Below are 21505 nucleotides of genomic sequence, written 5' to 3'. Positions count from 1 at the left end.
ATGATATGGCGAAAGCTAGAGTACGTTCATGCCTAAACTGAACTTCAGTTCAGCTACTTGTATAATTTTTAATTTCAAAAGAAGAAATAAGAGTGGCAATTACAGAATTCACACACACACACACACACAAACACATATATATATATAATGTATAGTTTTGATTAATGATTATGTTTTGTTTTGTTCTACCAAGTTGGCCGCGGTGGCTCAGTCGGTAACGCGTCTGACTACCATGCTCAAGGTCCCGGGTTCGATCCCCAGCCGGTTCAAATCCGGGAACTTTTCTAACGATGGAAGCGGCCCCGGCGCCCACCCAGCGTCGAATAACATGGGTACCTGGGGGAAACCCTGGGGGGTAAAGGCGGTCAGGGGCGTGATGCTGATCACATCACCCCCACTCACGACCGGATCAAGAAAGTGTGGGGCGTTACCCCCACACCCCCTATACGCCTTCATGGCGTGGTGCTAAGCACAGGGGAGCACTTTACCTTTTTTTTTTTTTTTTTTTTTTGTTCTACCAAGGTCCAAAATATGCATGTCAATATGTTTAACATAATAGGTGAAAGAAATACGTTTAGGATACTGAGATAAATTGGTCTGCTAAAAATTTTTGCGTGATGATAAATTAGTCCTATTACTGAAGTAACATTTTTTTTTTATTATTATTATTTACAAATTTTGTGAAGATTCCTTCTTTTTCCATATACATTTTCAATATACTTTTTCTTCACAGGCAGTTTACACTAAGGACATGGCCCCAAACAGACTGACTGCTCAGTCAAAAATGTTCAGTGATGCAGTCATGAACTTTCATCAGAATCTGGAGGAAATCACATTATCTGTTTCTGCACAGAAAGCATACCTGAAAAATTACACAGAAAATGCACCAGGTAGGGCCATTGGTATCTTGCATGATAAATGCACAGGGTGTACACTGTGAATATCCAGGTTTCATTTCATTTGAAGAAATGGGTTGCATGTATACGATAATCTGGTCATTGTTCTTTGCTTTCATAAGTTTATGTCCATTTTTTGGTTTTTTTATCCTAGTTCACATGAGTATTGTGAGGCACCACTTTTGTACACGTGGCATCATTTCAAGAAAAAGCACAAAATGTTGGTTTGCAGACAAAATCTATTGTTATGGTTCATTGTAACTTTCATTGTGTGTGGCACAGTAAAAATGAATATGTACCATGTAGCAGATGAAGTGGCATGGACGGTTAAAATAAAACTGAAATTGCTATATGTAACAAAATTGATGGAAAAGTGTGGTGTTTGAGCCACTTTTTTAGAAGCTTGAACTTCATTTGACTGTAACTTTAAAACAGCATGATTTGAAATAATCTCTTGTGCACAACTTACAGAACGACGTTTATCTTATTTTCAGTTTGCCTCTTTGTTGTTATATTGTTATAATTCACTCTTTATTCATATCTTTATGATAACACATTTATGTTACTTTGTCTAAATTTCCTAATGTTTTTCATAACTTATTTCCTCAGTACTCGTTATTAAATGAACATCAAATTATGATTGACAGGTCAAAGGGCTCTGGTCATTTATTTTTTGGGAAAAAATTGTGAACTGGAGATCTCAAACGTTGTCGATTGGTCATCTGAGACTATCTCTGCTTATTTAAGAAACAATAGTTTCGGACGGTATTTCTTTTTAAGCCAGTTTACTTATTGTCTGTTATTTTTACCACTCGGTCATTCAGAAGTTACCTTCACTGATTGTGATATGCAGTTTCTGATGCCTTGCTCTTCCTTTACTTAAACGTATATACTTGTGGTTGAAACCATGGACTTTTCTGCACTTACGAAATTAAAAATGCATTCCAGTTCACCGAATTGGTAACAAAAGTTTTCTTAGTATGCAGAAACTGCAACATTTCTCCTCTCCCTACGGTATCTACAAACGCTACTTTCTTCGATGAATTGTCACATGATTTTCAACAACCTTTTATCCTTTATTTTTGTAGATCCCTCCAGGGTGATTCACACGGAGCTTTGCCTGCAGCCGGATGAATTTGATAGCTATAGCATTGGGGCGGACACGTCACTTACATTTTGTTTGAAGGAGCTTCGGGCAATTCTGTCTTTCACAGATGCCGTCAATTTACCAGTGACAGCTAACTTCGAGGTTGGAGGACGGTAAGGTGAAGCAAGCATTGTTGCTAGTTTTATTATGTTCATAATGTAATATCTAGGTATAAGATTATACTGATAACTGGATGTCAAGAGTATTGTCATGTGCTTCATCCAGATTTTTTGTAGGGAAGGTTAGTACAGGATTCTCTTTTTGTTTCTTTTCAAGACAGTCGTAATAATTACAATGTCGAGACTGCATTTTATGTAGCTTGTGTAGTATCTTATATTATTAAGAAGGTAAATTGTTACGTTTTAAGTCCACGTTTAACTCCATATTTTGGTGAAAATAACTAAATATGTATTTACTGTAATAGTAAGAATAATTGTTATTAGTATTATAATATCTTTGTGGAGTCTTTTCTACGCAATCCACCAGATGAGTGGATTTACAGCATTACTGTTTTATTTTGTTATTACACACCTCATTAAAAAAAAGCTTTAAAAGTTAGGGGGAATTTTACTCATAAAGTGCATGTTGTGTGACCTCTCACATAAAACTCTAATTTTTGTAGTTTTGAAAACTTTGGACCTGTTTATTCTTTGGTTTTTAATACTAGAATATGAAAACAACCTGTATTTTACATTCGATTTTTTCAATCTAATGCAATTTTTATTTTGGTTACTCTGTTTGAATACTTACTAATTAAATTTTATTTATGTTATTAACAACAACAATAATAATTTTTTTTTGTAACAATGACAATACCAAAATCCAGGGAAGGGTTAATTGACAAGCTGTGCCCCCCCCCCCTTTCCAGATGCCCATGTTATTTTGAATTTAAGAAGTAGTAATTTTCTTCTTCTTCTTCTGTACTCTAATGTTGATTGATTGATTTATTTGCTTTATTTCACTTCACCTTTTGTGCCACTTTTGGCTAATTTGCGAAGATGGGGATGAATGATGACATGACGAAATTAATGAATGGACACTCACAAACATCCATGCCTAGCCCAGGATTCGAACCTGGGACCCCTTATAACCAGATAGGTTATACTGCTTCTTAGTGTTAGTAATATTTTAGATATAAAAAGAGAAAAGAATTTCGAATAGAACCTGGCAACACTCGAGAGTGCCAATGGAGGATGGAGGAGAGACGGTTGTGTGAAATGTTTCGAGTCATGGACTTTTTTCTAAAATAGTTATTTCTTCATGTGTAATCTTCTGTGCAAGTTATCTGTTACTTTTATATGTGTTCAGTGCATCAATACATTAATCTTCTGTACCACAGAAGACTTATTTCTTGTGACATTAGTGTTTTGCCGTCCATGTGTGTGCTGATGTACTTTCGCCATTCACCTCCTACTCTCTGTTCCGAGGTGAGATAATCCGGTACGATTTGGTTAAATATTACGTTTGTTTGTACTGTGTCTCTCAAAAGTTTTAGGACGACGACATTTTAAACTAGGCAACCCAATTTACACAAGGCGTTGGTGGGTTGCATGTAGAGTTAGGCTCAATTTCAGGGTTGCCACATGCACATTAGGTATTTATAAAATACGCGAAAGAAAGATATCCAAATATTATTGCATAAAACTAGAAAAAAATCAGAATATTATTGCATAAAACTAGAAAAAAATCAGTATTACATTTGTTGCAATACTCTCAGAAAGAAACAACATCGATTTTATAGTATTTCATTGTTGATGAGTCTACACAAAGGAAAAGTGGAGAAAGGAAACGAAAGGGAACAAAGGAGAGGAGAAAAGAGAAAGCAAAAGGAGAAGAGGAAAAGTAAAGAAGGGAAGAAAATAGAGGACAGAGGAAGTGGATAGGAGAAGTAATGAGGAGAAAGGAAAAAGATGCGAGGAGAGATGATGAATATGGAGCAAAGAGGAGAGAAGAGAGGAAGGAAAGCGAGGTGATAGAAGACGAGGAAAGGAGTTTGGAGAGGAGAGCAGTAGACGATAAGAGGGGAGTGGAGAGTAGAGTAAAGGAGAGAAAAAGAGAAGAACGAAAAGAAGAGGAGAAGAGTGCAGAGTGCAGTCGGAAATATAAGACAGGAGAGGAGATAAGAGGAGTGGAGAAGAGTGGGATGGAGACAAGACGCGAGGAAAGTAGGGAAGGCGGTATGAGATAAAAATAGAGGAGAAGGATGGGAGAGAAGAAGGAGAAGGAGAAGTTAAGAACAGAATGGACTGGAGACGAGAGGTGAGAAGGGGTAGTTGCAGAAAATACGTCTCGGCGTCAAGAACTGATGAATTGATAAAATTATCGACATGAAACATTCATTAACATTTTATAATGTATTGGAGAATGTATTAGATCGGTGCGAAATTCCTTTTGGCCGAGTTCAGAGCAAGATAAAATCTTCCCTGTAAGATCTTTGATTTTACCTGCGATTATACCACTAAAAACATGAATGTAATTTTCATATTTATCCAATTTTTCTCCTCTTCTCGGTTCGTTGAAATTTTGTTATTTAACATTTCCCCTGCTCCCATCGTTAATTCCAATCTGAATCATTCCGTTTCATACGGCGTGGACAATGAACGCAATGGGATATGTCTAAAACATACGAAAAGTTTCTGCCACCGGAGGGGTTTGAACCTACGACCATCAGATTATCAATCCTTAACGGTAACCACTACCCCACAAGCTTTCGCTCCTGAACACAGGTAGAAGGAGCTGACCAATGTGAAAAGTAGATCCAACCCCCCTCCTACATGTCATGTGCAAAGAACACTTGTTTGTAACAAAGAAAACGAAGGTAATACGACTGGGCGAAAACATTTAATGGAGAATTCCACATGATGGAAACTTTTCAGTCGATATTTGTGAAGGTATCTCTGCATTGAACTCGAGTGGAAAAAGGGGTAATATTAGTGTGTCCTGAATTGCCACAAATATAAATGGTTATTTCATTAATATTTGTCAATGTCTTTGAAGCAGACCACAATTATCGTTAGAGTATCATAATTCAAGATCTGATACGTGAAAATATCCCTTTAATCGTGTGTCAATTCATTTATTTGTTTATTTTTTTAGTAAATTCCAGTTTTAGGACAATCTAGCCACTATACACTATTATTACAAATAATGTTGTCATGCTCTTGTTTAATGGAAGGAGAATTAAATAAAAGAGAACACCTCGTAAGGAGGATCGAACCTGGGACCGCTAGCAGCCTATATCATTTCATTCAATTCTCAATTTCAGGACAGACAATCACAAACATCAATGCCCAAGCCGGGATTCGAACCCGGGACCCCCGGCATTGTAGCGCGATGTGCTAACCACTCCACCACGGAGGCCGACACCACTACACCACGCCGTTACCTTCCGTTGAATCAACAATGTTTAAGTATTCTGTTCCTCCAATATTGTAAATGTCCTTGGATATACATATAGTTGAATTTTAATTTAATTTTGAATTGTTTCTTGTGGTATAGCAGCTATCTTGGAGAATATATTTTGGAAGTGATGAAGAAAAACAAGAATATTGGTATTTGTTGTGAAAATGCTAGTTACTTCTTCTAAGTTATTATGTTGATTAGACATTATTAATTAAAAATTTCTTGAGCCTTGAACATTGCAGTTCGATGTTCTCTTCTTGTGATACTGCAACATATGAAATGCTTGTTCTCTGACGCAAGTCTCGTGTCCAGAACAGTCTTATGAAATGTATTTGCTGTTACGTATGGTAACATGAAATAATTACAGCGTTTGCAAAAACGTTTGCGAACTGCTAAATGTGCGAGACGTTATACGTAAACAGGCGGAAAATTGTATTCATAAAATCACATCACATTTGACAGTGTTAGTCAATAGAGAGTAGTTGAACAGTGTGTTAAGGTGTTGGATTAAATCCTTCTTATTTTACTATTTCGAAGAACAACAATTTTTAAGGTAGAACAACAGTTATTCCGTTCCGCTCTTTATTTCTTTTAAATTCTTACACATTCCTTTAATTGATTTAAATAATAAATAAAAGTATTGCTTGCTTTTCTGTCATTGGCCTAGACAGTGGAATTATGCGTGCAAAGTTCCTGATAGCTCAGATAGGTTAAACCGTTTATTGACAATCGTGAACTTTTCGTTTAATAGATAATATTTGGTTTTATACGACGGGAGAAGATTGGTTGAATTTCCTTTCTTGCTCTTTTGAGATAATATATATATACTTCTACAGTAGCAATCGCTTTCGGGAAAGGTTAAAAAATGACTTGGTATTCAAAGGCAGATAAGCTTGGTAACCTAGCTTGTTCGCGTTCATGAGTCACGCTTCACAAGGCCGCTTCTTATCGCAAAACATTGTGCGTCGATGCCCAGCATCTACACCTAGCAAATTACAAGTGACCAGAGTCGAATTTTAAAGAAAATCTGAAGAATAATAGATTTCATCAGAGGCGGCTATGTGGGCACTATCTCAACATGCAATAAGTAATGATTCCTGCAAACAAAAATGCTTATTGAATGAGTATTCGGATAGTAATATGTGCTTTATCGTGTAAAATGTAAGATACTTATTGGAATTACCGGGTAGTAGGGCAACCGATCCATGAAAAACAAAATAAAATTGAATGGTTGGTTTAATATAGATAAATATTTTTTTATTAATTTTTCCTCATTCCCTTGTTTTTCTTATTTTAATAATAACAATAACGCATGGCTCAAGAACTCTCGAAGGGCCTTGGCCTATCTCCCGACTGCTAGTCCCCCTCACACAAACCTTCCTAGTGATCTTCAACCAGATGGGGTGACGTGGGATCAGCACGTCGAACCCTCAACCATTATGGTGGTTATTCACCTGATGTTTACATTTTCGTTCCTGTTCGGCACGGTCGGGACCCTACTTCTGGTTTTGAAAGAGTAACATGGATTATAAAAATGCAAGGATAATATCTTGCAGAAAAGACGACAATCATTGCGTGGCTGTTGGTTGCAATATGAGGTCCAGAACGAATAATTTTTCTCAAGTATCTGTGAATCTTTTTTCGACACACCAGATACGAAAACTCAGTGGATCCAAGCAGTAATGCAAAAAGACTACGAACCACGACATGAGAAACTACTCCCTAGACACGTCACTTCATCGTTGTTAAATAAACCCAATGAAATATTTAAGTGTTTTTAAATTATAATTTTCTAACGGACATATGTTGGCATAACAAATTTAAAACGTAAATTTTTACAACCATGCATGTTATTATCTGTGGAAGAAAGAACAATTAAGAGAGCTGTGTTCTAGTAGATACACAATGTCGAAAAATTATCCATTCTGATATAATCAGAATACATTTAATTTGTTTTTGTTATAAGTACACTTTATGCACAGTAAGGCTATTCGGGACTCAACCTAGAGTTTGTCACATTGTGCCTCCACCAGATATCGAATCCTGGAACACCTTGATTACAAGGCAGCAACGTTAGAGCTACGCCATCGAGAGGCTTCGAAGTATTTGAATGTTTATAAACAATGTAAGCTTTATTTCAACCTGCCGAATCCTCCAACTTCCTGCATATTCGTATCATGTGTGGAATTGCCTGTTTTATTTCGTTTTCGTGGAATTAAAAATCAACTGGCGTAGCTATATATATTAATGATTAATTAGAATGATAATTATAAAGAATGAGAAGTGGCCAAACATAAATTAGAACCAACTTAAAATACACGTTTATGTAAAAATTGATCTGTGGTTTTATTAATGAGAAATAAAATGTGCACTTTATAACTATTAGGTTAAATATTTTGTTTTTCGTCGGTGTATTTAATCTTCCTTTTACCTTTAAGAATTTATTATTATTTACTTCTTCTTTAATATAAGAAATCTGTAGCTTAATTTATAGGCGAATAAACGTTCTTGTTTAATGTATATACCAACGAAACCATTGGGTTCGATACCCGGTGGAGGCACATAGTGGTTCGGATTCCACTTTAAACTGTAGATCCAGTCCCGATTAGCCTTACTGTGCACAAAGTGAACTTAAAACATCAACTCAAAAAAAAAAAAAAAAAAAAAAACATTGGTATAGAGGATCAACATTGTCTCAGTAAAGATTTCTATTGTTCCATAATAGAATCATCCAATGACTGCGGGAACTGGTCAATTTCTTCGAGGTATCTTTAATTCTCTGTCACTTAAAAATTTCAAGTGATCCATTTTGTATCCGCTCCTTTTTAACAAAGTAAGCTCGAAGACAATCTATATTCCACTAACTTATATTGAAAACTTGGACTAACCGGAAGTTATTTTATCGCCTTCGATAATCGAATTGTCTGATCGACTATTTTTTTGTTTACGCAGGAACACCCCCCCTAGGAGATTTACGAGACCGGGTTACGCTACTCACTCGTAGCTCCCCAATTTCCTCACGATAGTGGGTTGCCACCGGTCCTATAGGCTATACAGACCGAGAACCCAGAGACTTAACCCAGGCGGACTCGAACACATGCCGTCCCGCAGTCGGAGTCCAAAGCACAGCACCTTAGACCGCACGATCACGGAAGAGGACTTTTCTTATTTTACTTTTGGCTAATCGCGAGGATGAGGATGAATAATGAATAGAAAAAAAATAGGAAAATAAAAAGAAGGTCACGCACAAAGAACAGGACGGGTCTTCAACCTCTTAGGTGACGAGTTCAAGCCCTAAATATGAGGATTTCAATTTTTTTTTAAAAAAAAAAGATATAAACAAAATTACTATTTACACTAAATTTATTATCAAGGCCAAAATAGTTTGTAACTGTGAAACTACCCTCTGAATGTAAATTGACATTTTTTTTTTTTCTTCATGTGAGTAAGAATAAAATGTGTGGCACACAGAGATACTTCTTGCGAAAACAATTAACTGTGCCCTGTCCCAGCATGTCTGGAGCAAAGCCGCGCATAGTGGAAGAGAAGGGGGAAGAGGGGAAGGGAATCGAGTGGAAAGAGCGAGGCAGTACACGCTGCTGGAAAGGCTGGCAACTGCAGTGGATCTCCTCCCTCCACGCAATTCCGTTCCTCTCATGTGTTCATCGCTGCTCAGATACTTGTTTTGTTCACCTGCTCCAGAGATAAGTGGGACAGAGTGTAGTTTGCATACATGCAGCAAGTAAGGCAACTTATCTCAGAATGAAAATTCCACAGAGTTTTCAAACGTTTGTTTCAGCAATGATGACTGGACACGGATCTAGTGGTCTAAAATCCTTTGAAAACTTGAATGTATCTCTTTACAGATACCAAGTTACAAGGAACCATTTCGTAGATGTTCATGTAACCGTTATAAAATTTATATTCACAACCTTAGATATACTAATATGAAGGAAGAAATTCAGAGTAAGATTTCAAATGCATGTGTATAAAGTAATTATAGAAGTATAGAGCAATATGAGAGTATTGAACTTTTTTTTTTTTTTTTGCAGGATAACGTTTACAATATTGAGGCCAAAGAATAATTAAGGACGTAGTGTATTGGTTAGAGTTCTTGAGAGCATTGTAAGCGGTCCGAGGTTTGATCCTCCATACGAGGTGTTCTTTCTTTTTCTTTTTAAAAATATTTCTTCTTCTATTAAACAAGAGCATGGTAACATTATTTGTAATAATAGTGTATAGTGGCTAGATTGTCCTAAAACTGGAATTTACTAAAAAAAAATAAACAAATAAATGAATTGACACACGATTAAAGGGATATTTTCACGTATCAGATCTTGAATTATGATACTCTAACGATAATTGTGGTCTGCTTCAAAGACATTGACAAATATTAATGAAATAACCATTTATATTTGTGGCAATTCAGGACACACTAATATTACCCCTTTTTCCACTCGAGTTCAATGCAAAGATACCTTCACAAATATCGACTGAAAAGTTTCCATCATGTGGAATTCTCCATTAAATGTTTTCGCCCAGTCGTATTACCTTCGTTTTCTTTGTTACAAACAAGTGTTCTTTGCGCATGACATGTATGAGGGGGGTTGGATCTACATTTCACATTGGTCAGCTCCTTCTACCTGTGTTCAGGAGCGAAAGCTTGTGGGGTAGTGGTTACCGTTAAGGATTGATAATCTGATGGTCGTAGGTTCAAACCCCTCCGGTGGCAGAAACTTTTCGTACATTTTAGACATATCCCATTTCGTTCATTGTCCACGCCGTATGAAACGGAATGATTCAGATTGGAATTAACGATGGGAGCAGGGGAAATGTTAAATAACAAAATTTCAACGAACTGAGAAGAGGAGGAAAATTGGATAAATATGAAAATTACATTCATGTTTTTAGTGGTATAATCGCAGGTAAAATCAAAGATCTTACAGGGAAGATTTTATCTTGCTCTGAACTCGGCCAAAAGGAATTTCGCACCGATCTAATACATTCTCCAATACATTATAAAATGTTAATGAATGTTTCATGTCGATAATTTTATCAATTCATCAGTTCTTGACGCCGAGACGTATTTTCTGCAACTACCCCTTCTCACCTCTCGTCTCCAGTCCATTCTGTTCTTAACTTCTCCTTCTCCTTCTTCTCTCCTGTCCTTCTCCTCTATTTTTATCTCATACCGCCTTCCCTACTTTTCTCGCGTCTTGTCTCCATCCCACTCTTCTCCACTCCTCTTATCTCCTCTCCTGTCTTATATTTCCGACTCCACTGCACTCTTCTCCTCTTCTTTTCGTTCTTCTCTTTTTCTCTCCTTTACTCTACTCTCCACTCCCCTCTTATCGTCTACTCCTCTCCTCTCCAAACTCCTTTCCTCGTCTTCTATCACCTCGCTTTCCTTCCTCTCTTCTCTCCTCTTTGCTCCATTTTCCTCATCTCTCCTTGCATCATTTTCCTTTCTCCTCATTACTTCTCCTATCCTCTTCCTCTGTCCTCTATTTTCTTCCCTTCTTTACTTTTCCTCTTCTCCTTTTGCTTTCTCTTTTCTCCTCTCCTTTGTTCCCTTTCGTCTCCTCTCTCCACTTTTCCTTTGTGTAGACTCATCAACAATGAAATACTATAAAATCGATGTTGTTTCTTTCTAAGAGTATTGCAACAAATGTAATACTGATTTTTTTCTAGTTTTATGCAATAATATTCTGATTTTTTTCTAGTTTTATGCAATAATATTTGGATATCTTTCTTTCGCGTATTTTATAAATACCTAATGTGCATGTGGCAACCCTGAAATTGAGCCTAACTCTACATGCAACCCACCAACGCCTTGTGTAAATTGGGTTGCCTAGTTTAAAATGTCGTTGTCCTAAAACTTTTGAGAGACACTGTACCTGTATCCAGCTACGCCCTAACAACATAGCGTGATGTGCTAACAACTCCATAATGGTGGCCGGCTGCACTGTACTGTGAAAACTCCCATTATCTCATCTTCACATGTTGTGGGGGGAGGTACCTGACAATCAGCAAGTGCCTGCTCAAAAATATGTTCCTTTTAGAATTTTTTTCTCTAAAATGTTTTCTTTTGTTGTTGTCTAAATACAGTTGTATACGAGGGTGAATCAAATATGAACGAGCCTTGTGTGGGAAAACAAAATTTATTGAAGGAAACAGAGACATTGCCACATCCTATTTTTCTACATAGTCTCCGCCCTTAGTGATACATTTTTCCCAACGTTGTGGTAGGTTCTTGATGCCGTTCTCGTAGAATGAAGCTGGGCGGGTAGCCAACCAGTTGCGCACAAAGGTTTCCACCTGATCGTTGGTCGCAAATCGCTCGCCCCCAAGTGCTTCTTTGAGGGGTCCGAACAGGTGAAAATCTCATGGTGAAAGGTCTGGGCTGTACAGTGGATGCGGAAGTAGTTCCCAGTGCATTTCCACCAGTTTCTGCCACGTAACACCTGCTGTATGGGGTCTGGTGTTTGTCGTGGAGGAACAAGACCTGGCGGATGGGACAGCCTCGTCGTTTGCGTCGATACTGCACCTTAACTTGATCCAGGAGGCTGCAGTAGTAGGGTGCGTTGATGGTCCGACGTTCGTGTAAGAAACCCACCAGTAGGATCCCCCTCCAGTCCCAAAACACCGTGGCCAACACCTTCCCCGCAGACAACCGAACTTTGGCCTTCACGGGGTTTCCTTCGCCTTTCCTCCTCCACTCCATGCTGGCAGGCTTGGATGCTGGGGTGTAATGATGCACCCATGTCTCATCACAGGTAAGGATGTGATGCAAAAACGCTCCCCCTTCCACGTCAAAACGAGTGTGAAGCTGGCGAGCAATGTGAACTCGGTCATCATTTTGAGCAACATTCAGCAGCTTGGGAACCCATCGAGCTGTGATTTTGTGGAAGCCCAAGTGCTTTGTGATGATTGACTGGACACTTCCATAGCTCACACCAAGTTCTGCCGCAATTTGCTTCACAGTGACTCGGCGATCCTGTTCGACAAGCTCACGAACACGAGCCATGTTGTAATTCGTCACACTGGTGCGAGGACGACTGGGGTGCACTTCATTTGCAACACGTTCACGGCCTTGCTGGAATTCCTTACACCACACCTTCACTCTTGCCCACGAGAGGGTACCATTCCCAAACTGGACCTGCAGTCTCCGGTAAATTTCGGCCGGTTTGACATTTTCCTGGGTGAGGAACTTGATGATTATGCGTTGCGGAACAGACACTGGCACACTGCTCACTCATCGTGAGAGCTACTAAACGAAGCATGCGACACGCCGGCTATTGTGGTTCCTGACTCACGGCAGCCCCACCTACCGGCCGCACATGCCCAATCACACCCTGCTACCCATTCCGACGCTTAGCCAATCAAGGCTCGTTCAGATTTGATTCACCCTCGTATTATTCACAAGTGAGGTTATTGTAGGATTTCCTTTTACCGATGAGTACAAACAATATTTACCTCAGCACTTCATGAACTTAAAATTAGAATTCCCTCATTCTGTACTTTCATAGCAATTGGTAACTCTACATAGCCTGCCAGATTACAATTTATTGTACCTCACTGGTATATTTGCCCTATTTGAAAACAAATGTTCGTATTTTTTGGTTAAATATTAATGGCACATTACATCCAGGAATGGTAGAATACTGTATGATTAGAGCCATGCAAATTTCATGTTTCTGAAAGGTGTGAGGTGCGTTTTTCTACCATGTTTTGTCACGAAATAATACGAAATGAACTGCAAAATGCGAAATATACTCTTCAACACGAAATTTACTGTTTATATACCGACCCGTCACTTTCTGAAGTCTGAAGTATCCTGTGAGTTATGCAATTCACGGAAAATTGATTAATTCTGCTGTAAATATTTGAGAAGCAAAAATGGACCGCTTTACACAGGAATAAACTTAATACTCTGGTAACTACATAAATGTGCTACTAGAAGGGGTAAGTTCATTTTGTGTAATAACTGCAGTTTTTAAATCAAATTTAGGATTATATTCACAATTTTAAAACCAAAATGTCATTTTATATAGCACTTTTGATGTGATTATTCACTGCTTTTGAACCCGAAATCGACTGTTTTTGTACCGAAATTTTGCTTTTTTATTTACCAAAAATATGTGCCCCTATGTATGATACATACACAATTTTTATGATTCAAACTATTACAAGTTATAAGACTCGTGTGTCCTATAATAATTGAGTAATGATATAGAAAAAAAGGTAAAATCTCACTTCACATGTCCTTGACATAAATATGTAGGAGACTTTTGCCTAGATGTGTACCTTTGAATTTTCCAAATTTTCGAACCCACCTAGTTTTTGCCATTAGGAAATAGAGAAGATTAAATGTACATGAGTTAAAACAGGGTTGAAAGTTACAAGTTACGGGTGCAAGCCATTAATGACGGGATCGTGGTAGTCACGTAATCATACAGCTCTGAATAGCTACATGTAAAGGGGCACAAAATATAAAAAACAAGATATGTTTCTGAAATGTGGTAAAAATGTAAAAATATGTTAGTAATCATTTTACATAAGTTGGCCTAAAAGTTATAACTGAAATTGTATGACTTCCACACATATAAATCTGAACCTGGCAAATACTTGTGCATGCATCTTTATTATAATCTGGTGAACATGTACCCAGCTCTTCCTTGGATGTATTAATATTTTATGATCATAACAAATTAATATCTCAATGCTAATGAATGAAGTATTATCGGAAACAAATGCCTCTGTTTTCTCCTCAGACCAATTGTGTTTGTTGTTAGCAATGTTCCCACATTTGAAGCCACCTTTGTGCTGGCCACAATGACAGATGAACCAGGTGATTCCCAAAGTATTGCAACTCAAGACGCTGTTCGGAGGGAACCTCGAGTCAATGGCAAAAGTGATGGAGAGAAAGGGACCTCCAAGAGAAAAGCTTCTTATTCATTGAGCAAAGGCTTGAATGCCCCAAGTAAGTATTAACCTATTTATGATGTATGTGTAATGCATTCTTTTCTTAATATTAAAACTATTGCTGGAGTACAGTTAAAACGTTAGTCACAGTTACATAAAAGAAACAATGTGAGGTTGAACTTATATTAATGCGCCATTTCTTGAAAACTACACATGATATTTCATTTCTGTCTGTCTTGTTCATTAGTATGCATATGAAGGTATGACATACTCGAATGACAAAACATTATATTCATTATTAACAAGTGGAGTTTGAAAAAGTTTTTTTGTTCCCCTCCAATTACAGGGTGATTATAAAGTTTTGATCCATTTCTGTGAAAAACAGATATTAGAATAAAATCAATAATGAGAATGAAAAACCTAGCACTTAGTAACACATAATCTACCAAAACTTCTACCGATAATGTAAACCCACCCTCAGAGTAACGCATAATCCATCACTGGTTGCACTGAGTCTTATTTCAAATGACCACCCTGCACGTCCACACAAAACTCCCAGCGATGCACCGCTGCACGAAACACCTTTTCTAGCAATGTACAATGCACGAAACACCTTTTCTAGCAATGTACAATGCACGAAACATCTTTTCTAGCAATGTACCATGCTAGAAAAGGTGTTTCGTGCAGCGGTGCATCGCTGGGAGTTTTGTGTGGACGTGCAGGGTGGTCATTTGAAATAAGACTCAGTGCAACCTGTGATGGATTATGCGTTACTCTGAGGGTGGGTTTACATTATCTGTAGAAGTTTTGGTAGATTATGTGTTACTAAGTGTTAGGTTTTTCATTCTCATTATTGGTTTGATTCTAATATCTGTTTTTCACAGAAATGGATCGAAACTTTATAATCACCCTGTATTATGGGATAGGTTTTATAAAAATTGTTTTAATTCCTTAATCACCAATTTATCTTTTATGTTACATTTTTACATGTAATAATGAGAACAAAAGAATACTTTAACGTGCTGAATGCAAGTATAATCAGTGTTGCCAACAAAATTCATCAAGATATCTCCTTTAGAAAAGAAGTTTTGGGCAAATTGTACAAACTTTTTTGTCATAGTATTTTCAAAGAAATTACTGAATTTCATCGTCAAAATATTTCTCGCTGCATTCTTCACAACAGCCAGAATGTTAATTCAGTCAGTGGTAAAACAGAAATATTTTACATTGTTGAGATGTTTAAGTACTGGCAATGATACCAGAAAAATGTATTGTATATCATCCCAGCTCTAATTACTTTCTTTATTAAATTGCAAAGTAGTATGAGACTTAATTTTATTGCAAAGTTGACTCAGTTAATGGAAGCATGCATTTCAAATATACCTGGAGTTTTTTTTATTATTATTGTTTTTTTAGTTCTTACTAAGTTATATTAACTGTCATAGGGTTATACTTTGATTTTCTAAAACACTTATTGAGTTGTCCTCGTGCCTTTTTAAACTAGATCCAGCCCAAATCCACTAGAAAAACCTGCTTCCACCACAGAGATTTTGACATTGAATTCGAAAATTGTGGCCTCTGAAAAACTGAGATTGTATTTGATTTTTGCCATTGAGTTAATACAGATGACAGTGCTTCGAGTGGAAATTACTAGGTGTGTGTGTGTGGGGGGGGGGGGTTTGAGCCTTGAGTGTAGCTGGTGGGATGTTTTGTTGAGTCTTGGGTGTAGCTGGTGGAATGGTTGGTTGAGCCTTGAGTGTAGCTGGTGGGATGTTTGGTTGAGCCTTGGGTGTAGCTGGTGGAATGTTTGGTTGAGCCTTGAGTGTAGCTGGTAAGATTTTTTGTTGAGCCTTGTGTGTAACTGACAGGATGTTGGGCCTTGGCTGTAGCTGACGCGATGCTCCCATACTTTAGTAAGGAGCAAAGAGACAGCTGGGAGAATGCTTTGTGAGAACTTTGCTAGCTGGCCCTCCAAAATCCCCAACCTTACTTTGAGCACTGCTGTTAAGGGTGAATAATGAAGTATATGATGGGATAAACATAAAGATACATTGATGCCTCAACCAGGGTTTGAACCTGGGATCTGTAGGTAAAGAAAAAAAAACTTCCATTTTATTTTACCCTCACACCTCACCCAAGGAAGAGAAACATTATACGTTTGCATCATCTACTAGGGAGTTTTCAGACGAGCCAGAAACCACACTTGTTACTTGGAAAGAACCTACAAAAATAAATGTAATCTTTTGTACCGAAGTGACATGATTAGCTGCAAATGTTGTTCGCATGTTACTTGGACTGGACCACTTTGTCGTGCATGCACAGTGAATACTTCTCATTCATGACTTTGGTCCGAAAGCTTCCTTCGAGTATTTAAGTTTCATATATCAATTTGTTTTTGTTTTTTTTACGCCACAGGCACTTCGGAGGATAATACTGAAGAGGACCTAACTGTAGCCTATGAAGACATGTCGGTAAATGAAGCTGATGAAACCAATGGACAAATGGGCAAACCAGCCAGTTTGAGACATCTGGACAGTAACTGTGACGAAGAGGACACCGTGCCCTCAACTCCTCCTCCTCGTAAAAGAGCACGGTTCTTTTTCCAAAGATGCTTTGAATCTACGTTTGACCCTGATAGAATGCCAGGGCACGAAAAGGTCTTGGCTCCTGACTCTGATGAAGAGAGCTGATGTATAAACAATAGTTTCCAGTGAAATGACTTTTATGGAGCACGAGAATAAAAATGCTGTAAATACTATTTTTGATGAATTGGAATGTTTAAGAATTAAACAAGATGCTTTGTAACTATTTTGATAAATATAGTATTTTGTTACAGGTTACTGTTTTTAGTTCCAAGACATGTATTAAGTTCACCTTATGCACAGAAAGGCTAATCGCGATGTATCTGATAGTATAAGATTTCTTAATGTCTTGGATGTCTGTTTATTTGGAATAATTACTGGAGTATTAAATATGTTAGAAATGATAAATATATGTACTGTTTTTATTGGTGTTTCTGTAGCATAATAGTTGTTATTCACCATTTCATTCTTCATACAGAGAGTAGCAACATCTGAGTTAGCATTTTTGTTTCTACTCCCCACATGAAGACAGAAATAGTCCAAATATTATGTCCAAAAACACCAATAAAATGCAATGGAGTGTTTTAGTATACGGTGGACACTCGATTTTACATTTTTCAGGGGACCAAGCTCAAACTTAAAATGCGGAAAAATGTAAAATTTCATGTTGGTTTGCAATGTTTGGACCATCAAGATTGAATGTATAATGCCGTACAATGTAAAACCGGGAAACGTAAAATCAAGGTTCCACTGTATTTATTTCAACAAATCACTGCCGTAAGTCTTGCTTCAATTGCATATGTCAGAAACCTACATGAGAAGACTTCAAAGCAGGTTTTTGAAATAACTAAGAATGTTAAGCATTCAGGGACCCAGAAACCCCTGGCACAAAATAGTCAAATGCAGTATAAAAATTTACAATTGTGAATTTTGAAAAAGTTATTCAGTGATGCCAATCCCCAATTTTCCTATTTCACCTTTTAAATTCATTTGTTGTGGTATTTTTATACAGGGCATTGAGAGATGGAACTGCAGGGAACACCTGCCATACAGTATAAACCTACGACTTTACTCATTCAAGTTACTTGCTTGTAAGTAGCACCTATTGTAACATGAACATTTTGTACATAGATCCAGTGAACTTAGTCACCTTAGTTGGGTGCGGTTCACAACAGGAAGCACTGTGGATTTCATCATCAAAAGTCATCACTAGGCTTCGGATAAGCATATGCAAATGCAAATTTTACAGATTTTTTCTTACAAATGCACATTCTGCTGTTTGTCTGAAAATTTGTAGTTTCCTTTCCTTTGGAGCAATTGAGAAACATGATTCAGTATGTGTTCACAAAGAATTCTGGCTACAAGCTCCTAAAGGACATTTGCTCTATTCATGAAGAGTAACAAAATGTGGACGGTATTACAAGTGAACTGCAAATTTCCGATTTGTTGAAATTACAAGATGCGCCTATTGTTTCTTGTGATGTGGGGTGTGTCTACGCCTACAGAAAACCCCCAACATCTGAGCCATGTTACCGTAACAGTTTGCTTGGGGAATCACAGACCCCAGCTGCCCGTTACACTATTTACCTTTTTCTTATTGTAGATCAAAGATTATGCAAATATTCAAGAATGTTAAATTTTATTTTTACAGATTGTGGCTAACCTATTTCACTTTCGGTGTCAGTTAAGGGTTTAGAGGTTAGTAATGTCATATGTTTGAATTAGCTACATAATTTTACATGGTGTAGCAGCCAAAAGACACACATTTGCAATTTCTTCTACAGGGTGTCCAAAAAGTCAAGCAACAGAGACTGTAACCAACCCATGAACCAAATAAATTATAACCTGTGGTGCAACAGCCTGTGAGGACCAGCACTTACCTACTGACTGCCAGCCTCACTCCCACCTCATGCAACCAATTACAGGATGACGTATTCAGTAGTAGTCTTAAGTTTCCGTCACCAGGCTACGCTACTCTTTCGTAGCTCTCAAATTTCCTCACGATGGTGGATGGCCACCGGTCCCATACAAAGACCGGAATCTTAGGAGAAAAGTTATGCTTCCCCCAGGAGACACGGAACTTCATGTGTCCCGTAGTCCAAAGCATGATGCCTTAGAAAACATGACTACGGTGCAGGACTATTCTCATGGTATGGAGGACACAAAAGATCGCACCAGTGCTGTTTCTCTATGATTCCTCTAAATGAATAAATGTTTAGAAATGGATAACAAAGCATCACACATTCTAAAAAAAACCAAAAAAACAATACTTTGCAAAAAAAATTCTTTGGAAACTTTCTTACAGCAAAACACAATGTTTTCTCGTTGACAAGATTATTTAAGAAATATATGTTCTGTTTATGCTACAAAGAATATTTGTGGTAAGTTTTTCTAAAAGTTTGTCATTCGTTAAAGAGTGCAATTGTGGACCACCACGAAACAGCATTTTGTTAAAGAGTAAAGTTTACACATTTAGGCATGCACGTGCACTCCAGTACAGCAAGGCCAGTAGTGGTGGCACACAGCATAACTGTTACAAATTAATTCTTTAACTTTTGGTTTCTCATCATTTCTTCCGGGTTGCCTCAACAGAATATCAACCTGCAAGCCCCAAGGTTCATCCTTTTCCGATATGGGGCCATCAACGCCCTCTTGCGGCATGTCCCTGGCCATCCTTTAGCTTACAATCCCCCGGCAACCTTGAAGGATCCAATGGGAGGGTAGGTTGTGTGGAGGCAAATTTTATTTTTCAACCAGTAAACCTGAAAGGAAGCCAGTGTGCCATTGGATCAGTCTACTGATGGCCTCAATGTTGCGAACTGCACAATTAAATGTCCAAGTGTACTGTATACTGTTAGTGATGTAGCATATCCACCAAGCTAGTTAAAATTTACATTTCTTAAATAAACTATAAAGTTTCAAAACACAAAAATTTGATAGCTGACATATGGATGACATATTCTATCTGAAGATAAATGTTTCCAAGCATTCTGTCTATGAAGACAGATAACATGTCCATGGACACATCTGCCAAATAGAGTTGGTAAAACTCGCTGGCCGCAGTCACACTTTTTTCAATTGCTTTGAGAGGTGAAAAGTTACGGTTTTTTAGGCAGGTGAATTTCTATTTGTTTACTTCAAAAACTTTAGTGTTGGCATTGTTTACTATTTACTACGGAAAGAACTACGTGGTGCCAAAGTGGATTTGTGAATATTGCAATGTGTGAAAATCTTGAAAATTGTTTCAATCATCCACGATCGTCTGTTGCATTAAATACGTTTGACAACAGACCAACTAAAATTCGAAAAAATGAACAACTGGGCCAGGACATTCATCTTTCTCTTAGAGACGTTGTGGAAACAGTACCAGGTAGAGTGCTAATTTCTTCATTATTAACGTACCATGTAGAAGCAATGAATTCTTGGTTTTCTTAATTTTTCGGGATCTGCTTCCCAACGAAAAATGTCACCACACGCCACTGCATTTAGGTTATGAAAAAGTTAAGAGGGCATAGTCGCCAGAAGAAAGTTATGCATGCATTTACACTTAGATGAAGTACTTTTTGGTGTGGAACTTGGGTTACTTACAGGATATCCATTGCCAGCAGTGGCATAGCGGCCACTTATTTTAAAAAATGTATTTACGAAACAGAAATCTGGTTCCCAGTAACATAACATGTATGACGACATCTGCGATAATGAGGAGTAACAAAGGGGTCCAGGCAACTTGACATATTGGTCTCCTTTGAAATTCACAATTACCTTAATTGCTAACAAATGACCATTGATATAAAAGGATCCCCTCATACCTTTATACTTTTAAACTACTCAGTTTGTCATAAAGTTAGTGTACTGTAGTACATTTATTAATCCAGTAGAAATATTCAGTTGCTCAACCAGTCGATGCCTTATTGCTGCACAATAAACAAACTTGATAAAACATGACCTTTTACTAGTAATATTAGTTTTACACCCGATATTTAAAATGTAACTTCCCACCAAATATGTATTTTCAAGGGGGCCCCAAGCCTCAATATGAAATTGAAATAAGATCTGAGCTATATTTCCAACATTGTCCACAATGTTAAGTTTTACTTCTGTGACATCACGTCCCTAATTCCAGGCGGGTGGTGGCTGTGGTCAGGCCCGTACCCAGGGGGGTATGCCCCACCTACCCTCGAGCCGTAACTGCAGCTATAGCATTCAATCAAAGATGGAGATGACGACTATGTTCATTATTTTTCAATTTAACTTCGTCTTTTACTTCACGATCCATATTTGAGGACCCACTATCATAAACAAATGACTCAAATACATACTAATAGGTTTCGAAAGTTGAGTGTATTCTGCTCATTTGAACGTTTTTCGCTCGAGCGGAAGAACTATATCAATTCTTTATGCCATCTAGCACTGCCCATGTGAACTATATTTGCCATTTGAGCAAAAAAATGCTGATCGCAGCACTCTAGTGGAAACTGTTTAATTCCAGCAATTTTTACCTTTTCCTTTCCGTTTGTATCCAGTGAGGGAGGAGGAGATATCTGTGAAACAAA

The 21505-nt window shown here is 37.7% G+C and overlaps 1 protein-coding gene across 1 annotated transcript in view; it reads left to right on the top strand.

Annotated features, from left to right (window-relative positions):
• The window catches only part of Rad9 (cell cycle checkpoint control protein Rad9), a 28072-nt gene extending 10944 nt beyond the window's left edge, over positions 1 to 17128 (top strand). The window contains exons 4-7 of the mRNA XM_083129214.1: positions 734 to 890; positions 1985 to 2156; positions 14220 to 14428; positions 16786 to 17128. Coding sequence (XP_082985340.1) covers positions 734 to 890; positions 1985 to 2156; positions 14220 to 14428; positions 16786 to 17060 — 813 coding nt within the window. The 3' untranslated portion in view covers positions 17061 to 17128. The remainder of the gene's footprint in view (positions 1 to 733; positions 891 to 1984; positions 2157 to 14219; positions 14429 to 16785) is intronic.
• The last annotated feature ends 4377 nt before the right edge of the window (positions 17129 to 21505 follow it).

Source organism: Lepisma saccharinum, chromosome 9 (genome assembly GCF_977018435.1).
Source record: "Lepisma saccharinum chromosome 9, izLepSacc3.1, whole genome shotgun sequence".
Lineage (NCBI taxonomy): Eukaryota > Metazoa > Arthropoda > Insecta > Zygentoma > Lepismatidae > Lepisma > Lepisma saccharinum.
Note: the sequence above shows the minus strand (reverse complement) of the source record. Positions and strands in the feature narration are given on the sequence as shown.